The following is an 8,778-nucleotide window of genomic DNA, read 5'->3' as shown; positions in this document are numbered from 1 at the left end:
GTACTCTATTCTCGATTTCTGCAGGGCCCCGTGACCACCCGGAACTCTGCAGGCCTGCCCAAGGCGGAGCCGCCATTGCGCCAGCCCTTCTCTCCGCCCCCGCGCCGCCCAGCCAGGCGAAAGTCTGGCTGGTTGGCTTGTTTTCCAGTCAGATTTTGGCTCTATCATTTTGAAAAGTCCCAGTCTCCTTCTGCCAGGGCCCATCCCAAGAACTGAGTGAAGCTGAGGGCCAGTTTTGCTTGGGGGCTGCAGCTCAGGACGCCACAGCCCGTAAAGTCTGGAGATGCGCAGCAGGAGCAATTCCGGGGTCCGCCTGGACGGGTACGCTAGACTAGTGCAACAAACCATCCTTTGCTACCAGGTAAGGAGGAACCACCCCAGGGAACCTGTGCACTGCCCTCTCAGGTCACACGTCCTTTTTAAAAAACTCTTGCCCTCTCTTGTGACCTGAAAGCTTGCAGTTAAGAGATTTTCTGTTTGAGTCTTTTGCTGCCCAGTGATTACCTCCCTATTACCTCCGAATTCTCCTTTAGAATCAGGAGACCTTGATTCTTTGACCGTCGGGTAGGACAAAATGAGCCCCCTCGAATTCTTGTGTACAAAGTGCCTCTTTTGAGTTGACTCTGCTGATTTTGGATGAGAGAGGTGTGAGTCAGTTGAACAGAGCACACTGTATGAGAGGAGTGAATTCTGGACCGTGGGGACAGTAGACAAGTGTGAAGCTCTTGAGGTGTGTCTCACTCTGGGGTGTGAACAACTGCTACTGTCCCTCCCAAGAGTTACCTTGTTAAAGACCAACCTGGGAGGCATGCAGGGCATGCTATGAATTGCTGTTTCACAAATAAAACTAAAGGTTAACACATGTAGCAGGGTGGGACACACAGATCATCTGCTCCCATTGTGCAAGGGATCCCATATGAAGCTGCCCATGTGGTGTGAAATGTGAACATATTTGTTGTGCTTCACTTTGCTAAAGGTATGTGTAGGTACCTAAATGTAAGACCACTGAACTATTTTTATTTCCAGTGAAGGTAGCAGTTACATTACTTGCCCTCAATCAACAGCAACTATTTTTAGGGCCTTCAGAGTCAAAGAAGGAAATGGCATTCAGTGGTGGGAGGCCTGGCCTGCAAATTGGGAAGCCATGGTCACTTCCAAGCCACTGACCATTTTCCTTCATAGCTTATTTCTTAGGTTTGGTCCCTGTTGTGGCTTGTGTCTAGATGTCCTCCCAAAGCCTCAGGCAGTTGTAGGTGAGGCTTTTCAGATGTGGCTGGATCTAGAGTGTGTGATGCTAGGATTAAGAGTGTGTGATTACTAAATTAGCCCATTGATTGGTCTGACATAGTTCTAGGTAGGATTGAGGATTTCCCACTTTGGACATAGTGCAAAAGGTGGGTATCCTGGATAAAATAGATAAAGAGGATTAGTGTCCTTTGCATGTTACTCTTTGCTTTCTATTTGCTGCCTTCTGCCTGCCATGAACTGTTTCTTCTTGTGAGGCCCCACTGCCATGCCATGCTGCCTTGGAACCAGCCAACTATGGACTGACACCTCTACAAAATGTGAGCTAAATAAACCTTTCCTCCTTTAACTTGGGTGTCAAGTATTTTGTCTCAGCAATGAGAAATAACTAAGATAGCCCCTCATTCAGGAAATATTTATTGTTTATCTGTTATATACAAGGCATTGTACAGAGTTCTAGAATCACAAAAAAGAATAAATGGATGTAGTACAGTGACATTTATGCATATGATATAGGCCCAGAATCCCTTATCTGAAGCTCTTTGAGCCAGATGTGGTAACAAGTCAGAAATATTTGATTTTAGAAAGTTAATATGGATATATGATCCCTCCCCTGTTCTCTGGCACTGTTCAACTGCTCTGTTTCCTAGCTACCATGAACTAAGCTTCATGTTACCATACCCTTCCACCATATATTTCTGCCTTGCAGCCTGCCTGCCATGTATTGATTCTCCTGAAACAGTGAGCTAAAACGTATGCTATAATAACTGTAGCAGAGTCTGGGCAGCACCTTTAATCAAACACATACATTATTATTTCCACATCAGAATGTGAATATCTACACTAAGATGAGCTACAACCAAAGAGTTTTGCATTAATTCAGATCATCTTGTACTGTCAAACCAGTTTGCTGCAAGGTTCCGAAAACATTTTAAATTTCTAGAGTTTCTTGACTTTTCAGATTGCACATGAAGGATTATGGTCTTCATTTGGAGAGCTTTATTCCTGGACTCCTGAGCTTGGTGGGTATGTTAGCTTTCCCATAGTGGGACAAAATAACTGACACCCACAACTTAAAGAAGAAAAGGTTTAATTTAGCTCAGTTTCAGGAGATTCAGTATGTAGCAGGCAGGCTCCAAGGCTGAAACATCATGACAGAAGGGTATGGTAGAGTGATGCTCTTAGTTCATGGTGTCTGGGAAGCAGAGCAGAAAAACTGTCACAGAGGAATGGGCAAGGACCATACATAGTATCCAAGGCCACTCCCCACCAGACATACCCAGGACCATGCTGTACTAGTCTACTGCCTATGAGGAACCTATGGCACATGTGATACAGCTGGCTGTTATCACTAAAACCTCTAAAAGGTTCGCTATCACTGTGCTAGATATTTCTTAATCCTATGAATTTGACAAATCAAGATTAATGGTACAGTAGGGCAAGAGAAGAGTCTTTCAAGAGATAATACTCAAGTTGAGAGCTGAAAGCATGGGTAGAGAGTAAAGGGTAATATAGTTACATCTATAAAATATTATAAAATTCAAGTTGAAAGACATTTCCCTTCATTGCTGTGATAGAAGGAGCTGTAAGGAAAACTGATGAAGTTTGGTTCTTGTATCAAACCTGGGAATGAATCACATCCTGTCCTTGAATGAAATGTGTAACCTTTACTCATGCTTTTTGAGTCTATCTCCTTATCTATAAAATAAGGATAATAACATCTGATTAGATTGAGTTATTGTAAAGAAAAAATTTAGCATGTAGAACATTGCCTGGTACTTTATGGGCAATCAGTAAGTAGTAAATGTTCTTGATTATGTTATGATTGATGTCAGCCACATATTAGTACTTAATGATCCTTATATGACCACTCTGGCCCATGATACTCTTTTTTTACAGCTGATAATTGCTTTCTGGTTCATGAACATAACTGGCTTGTTCCATTCATGTCATTGAAATCCTAAGAATGGAGACTTCATCAGTTTCATTCCTTTGCAATAAACACTATCTCAGGGACATGGAAAGTACCCTTCAATCATTGTTGATTAAAAAAAAACACTTCCTGTGCATTCTGAGCCATCCTAATGATCCATCATTTGCTCTAGGCTTGACTTCCCTCAAGAGCAAAATAACTGTCTTCTTAGCAAAGCAAATCTTCAGGTTGGACTTTCTTCCCCATTTTAATGATTTAAAGAAGTTGTCTTAGCCTTTAGTTGTATTTATTTTGGTGGTTGTTGGTTACAGACCCTCACTTTTGCCTTTTTTGTCCTCTCCTGACTGTATCATCAAGCTCTTGTAGCCAAAATACAATACTCAGACATAGTTTGTTGGGAAATTGCATGAATCTCAAAGTACAGAATTAAACACCTTCTTATCAAATCTCACCCTATACCCACCCCACCCCAACTACTAGTCTTCACAGTTGTAGAGTCCTGACCCATTTAGGGTCTCAATTCCTCTGAGTGCTCGTAGGGATATATATATATATATATATATATATATATATATATATATGCACACACATATATAAAATTATATATTATGTGTATACCTGTTGTTATATACAACAATGTATAACTTCATATATAACTATGTATTATATATGACTACATATATTATAATGTATAACATGTAATATTTTTTAGATACATGAAACATTTCAGAAGCTTATGCTACCTCTTTCCATCTTCTGTAGCTATGTGTAGGAGTTTATGAGGCATTTTCAATGTCAGTTGGTATAAGGTCCTTTTTCTAATTTGCTTTTTAATTTAATATCATTTAGATTGGTTTTCCTGGTTAGAAATCATCCCATCACAAATATGTCAAGCCAATCATTATTATTCCTTTAGAGTCAGTTTTCTCATTATTAGCTCATATTAGTCAACTCATTCCTTTCCTGTGTCTCAAAAACAGAACTTTTTTCATTCATCATTTGTCAAATATACATACCGTTAAATATTATTTTAATCTTTAAGGCAAAAAAAGAATTTCTACTTAAGAGTCTTTTTACAGGTTTGATTTTTGTAAGAGTACATTATAGATAGTATCTTCAAAAATGTGTTGATTTGAAAAAAGGCAATTTCTAGATTTATTTTGGCTTAGATAAAAAATACTTTGTACATTTCTTCAATAACAGCTTTATTTGAAAGCTCATTAATAAAAATATGAAATACTGATAAGACTATAGATCAGGAAGCAAAATAATGATCAAAATAGTATTCATTATACTGCAGATTATTGGATATAATAAAGCAAATAATTAAGATACTAGAACAAATCTGGATACCACCACCCATTCAGATGCTCAAGTTGGCAACTCACAAGTCTTTTTGGTTCCTTCTTGTTCCTTTCCCACCTGTATCCAATTCACACTAAACTCTGTTGATATCACCTCCTAAATATCTATCTAACCCATCCACTGCTTCTGTTTCTCTTTACTGCTACCACTAACCTTCATCTAAGCTACCAACCTCACTAGTCTGTACCCCTGCATTAGTTTCTCCACCCATCTTTTCCTGGCATCCTCTCAGACCCCAGTCAGTATTTCTCTCCACTATAGCCAAGGGACACTTCTCCAGGCACCAGTACTAGCGTTCTGGCCAGCACTAGGACCTATAAGGACAGAAATAACCTTACTCCCTCATCTCACAGAGATCATCTGACAGATTTTTGACTGATATTCATGGAGAGGAAGCACTCCATACAAAGCATTTTCTCCTTCATGGTATAATCTACTATCCTGCCTTCTGCCACTTCCTGCTTCAGTTGTTTGGGTTCAGCAGGAAGAAGGCCTTTGGTGTGCCTTTTCTGGAATAACTTTTAAATATTTTAGAGTCAGATAAAAAAACATTTGAGTAAGCTAGAGACAAAAGTCCTTGAATCTTCCATTCATAAATACAGAATTTCAATAATGCATACAGGCAAGAGACTTAAAACTTGTTTCAAGATTTTGTATAGGAATCCAAAAGATCATCTAGTCAGATTCCTACTGTCCTTTTACAGTTAACCCCAGATAAGAGAATGGAAGTCATCCTTCTTGTGAGCTGATGTCCTAAGCACTCTGTTTTGATGGGCAGATCAGAGAAGTAGAACTAAATACACCAGATTGCTATGAATAGCAAATGAAGTTGCACTGTCTTTACTTTGTCTGTTAAAATACTGAAATTTGAATATACTGTTTCTTGAAATATTCTACCAAATTTAGTTCTCCCATATTGTCCTTGTCATTTATATTTATTTTTAATATTTTATTTGACGCATTTATTTATTTAGAGACAGTATCTTGTTATTGCTGCTCAGGCTATCCTCAAACTCCTGGGCTCAAGTGATCCTCCTGCTTCAGCCTCCTAAGTAACTGGGACTACAGGCATGGGCCACTTATTTATTTAGATATGACTATAAATTATCAATCTCACAAAGGATAAGGAAAAGACCGTGTTCATAACATACATTTAGAGAGTGGCTCTTAATCAAATGGGTTACAGGCTAATTTGAATATTAAATGAAGGCTGTATGTCCTGTCTTTTCCTAAAAAACTGCTCACATAGAAATTTCAAGAGTCTCATGAACCTTTATCTTCCTACCCATTCCACTAAAGTCCATGTGTGAACTCCTCGCAGATCCTCTGGAGACTGCAGGTCAACACCCAGATCTAGAGTGATATGTGATGTCTACATGCTCCAAATCCAAATCCTCACCCCAAGCCTGAAATGTATGTAATAAAAAAGTCTTATAATGGAGAGTATCAAATAGTGACATCTTTAATCCTGTTCAGATTCAAGTTTAGGGTACTAGCATGGCCACCAGTAATCCACTGATACTTAACATGTTATAGGTGATGGCCAGAAGGGAACTAACAGCTTTTCTGAGTTTTAATATATTTTATAAGTTGTCACTATTGTAGGCTAAGGACAGATATCTTTACTATAGAGATTGATGAGAGAGTAGAAAAGGATTAAAGTCTCCTAGGAGAGTGGTAAAGTCATTTGATTGTAGCTAAGAGGCCCAGAGCAGTGTCTGTGACCTTAGAAAGATCTCAAATGAGCAGTAGGATCTGGAATGAAGCTGGAGTGAAGTGGATGCCTGCAGTACTTGGCTCCCAACCCAGTTTATTTCACTATAAGCCATGACTAGTTATATCAGATAGTGCAAATGCTATGCCCATGGACAGATTGTAGCTTGTACATTATTTGTAAGTCTGCGGGGGGGGGATAGTTAGCAGATAGCAAGAGAAAGACATCAATGAAAAGTGAAAATTGCATACCTTAATTCCCCTTAGGTAAAGTATGAGGCTGCTGCATATGAGCTTATATTTTCAAGATGATTTCCTGAACCTCCTAAAGTTTACATATCAAATTTTATAAAATATCTATCTTTTAAGTGAATATGTAAAGAGTTGTACATCTGAAAGTATCATTATAAGTGAAATCATATAAATGCTATTATAATTCCTGCTTTAAAATGCATTTTAAGACATTGCCCTTCCCCACTTCCCTTAAATATTTTAAAAGGTGGTTGTGAAAGCAAAATTCCAGAACAACAGATGAATTTAACTCGTTTTTGGAGTTCTGTGATAGGCTTTTTTGCTTTCTGTTTTCTGCTTCACCAACATGGGTGGTGGTAGTGAGTAATGTATGTATTTTCAATATTTATCCTAGTCTCTTTCAAGTATTTTATTTAAGTAATTGAGCTATACTTTCCTTTGTTGGAAGGCAAGGCAATGACACATTTAGTGATTTTTAATCTAAAAGGAAAAAGACCAAAGGTAAAGGTTGATCTGAGTTTTCTGACTTGTGGAACATAAGAAAAGAACTGATGGTCTGGGTGTCCAGAGAAGGCTTCAGAGAGGAGGGAGCCATGAGCATGTTGTGCGCAGGCTCAGAAATCTGAGAAATGCTCAGTTGGGTTTTCTGGGGGCCAAAGAGGGATATCACGTGATTAGGCTAGATGTGAGAGGAAGAGACAGCACATAAGCCTCAGCCTCTGATGGCAAACTAAGTGATTTAGATTTTATCTTGTAGGCATTGGAGAATTTTGAGAAGTACAGCAAAATCTTGAGATTCTAGGTCTTTCTATAACACCCTTTTGCCAAAAATGGATTGAAAAGAACTAGTAGTAAAGACAAGGAAATCAACAAGGAAGTGTTTCAATTATTTGTTGATGAAAGTTAAAAAAAGAGGGAATGTATACCCTCTGCCATTTCTGGTATGTATATAACAACATTAATCTCTGTGCCTCTCCCAGCTAGAAATTGAATTTACAAATGGTTAAATGTAAATGCTTTAGTGTTACTCTCAGGCACATACATATTTTGCCTTACTATTGCCTCAGTCTTGCATCCCATTGAGACAATTGCGTTGCCTCACTTAATGGCATCAAATATGTGTTTTTACAGTGTCTATTTCACCATGGCCATATAGGCATTTATTGTATTTTTCAGTGTCTTGTCAATTGGAAATGACAGAAACTCACTTCAAATAGCCTTTAAGCACAAAAGAGAATTTATTGCACAAGTAACTGAGAAGTTCAGGAGATCCTTCTAGATTGAAGCATGGCTAGATTCAGAAACTCAAATATCAAATATGGCTGTTTACATTTTTTGCTCCGGTTTGACCTGAGTAGGCTTTATTGTCCAGCAGGCTCATCTTGTGGGTTGGTAGAAGTGCCCCCTTGGCAGATCCAGGTCATAATCTTCCAAGGTGGTAGCCTCTGCATAAAGCAAGCGTTTCCTATAGTGGCTCCTGAGAAAGCCTTGACTGAGATTGGTTCTCATTTGGTCCAGTTTGGATTGCTTACCCATCTCCAAACTGTCCCTGGATTAACCAGGCTTGAGGTACACATCCTGCTCTATAGCTGGAGACAAGGCCAGGATATAGGCACTGATGGGCTCATCCCCACTAGAACCACACTGAGTCAGAGCAGGGAAATCATAGGGCATTACAAAAATGAGAGAACAGGTGCCAGACAGGGAGAGGTGACATTTCCACTGGAGATTGGGGCGTGAGGAAATGAAAGGTCTAAGGTGAGACACACTCTCCAGTCTACTTTGAGCTCTCCCTTTTCTAGGAAGTGAAATCAAGGCCCAGATAGTTAATTTGCTCCAGATCACATAGTTAGAAAATGGTAGAACAGAGACTGGAACACAGGGTGTCTTACATGCTCTTAATCACTGTCTACTATTCCTCCTATATGGGATGGACCCAGGGTCCTTCTGCCCAAAGAAAACCCTTTCTGTTCTGTTTGGGCAGTTCTAAATGTTAGGAAGTTCTTACAATGAGTGGAGATCTAAAGAGCTGTAACAGGAAAAAAAAAAATCAAATCCGTCTTTCAGAGGACATTTACCTCCGAAGCAGCCAGTTGGCCTTCCCTTAAACCTCCCTTAAACTTTACACCCATTTTCCTTTCCTGTTCCCATCAGACATGGCTCTGAGCCTCTTTATGTCCCTCTCACCCTCCTCTGGGTATGTTCTAGATAGTAAATGTCCTTTTAAAAACACAATGTTTGGCTTTGACAAAATATACCAGATGTCTTTG

The 8,778-nt window shown here is 39.3% G+C and overlaps 1 protein-coding gene across 5 annotated transcripts in view; it reads left to right on the top strand.

Moving 5' to 3' along the window:
• The window catches only part of Phka2 (phosphorylase kinase regulatory subunit alpha 2), a 65,906-nt gene that overhangs the window by 397 nt on the left and 56,731 nt on the right, over window positions 1-8,778 (top strand). For all 5 annotated transcript variants that reach the window (XM_013148913.3, XM_005002186.3, XM_005002185.3 and 2 more), the window contains exon 2: window positions 25-361. In XM_013148913.3, the coding sequence (XP_013004367.1) occupies window positions 284-361 (78 nt within the window). In that variant the 5' untranslated portion in view covers window positions 25-283. The remainder of the gene's footprint in view (window positions 1-24; window positions 362-8,778) is intronic.

Source organism: Cavia porcellus, unplaced genomic scaffold, assembly GCF_034190915.1.
Source record: "Cavia porcellus strain 051 isolate PalLab524CR breed Dunkin Hartley unplaced genomic scaffold, mCavPor4.1 scaffold_33, whole genome shotgun sequence".
NCBI lineage: Eukaryota > Metazoa > Chordata > Mammalia > Rodentia > Caviidae > Cavia > Cavia porcellus.
Note: the sequence above shows the minus strand (reverse complement) of the source record. Positions and strands in the feature narration are given on the sequence as shown.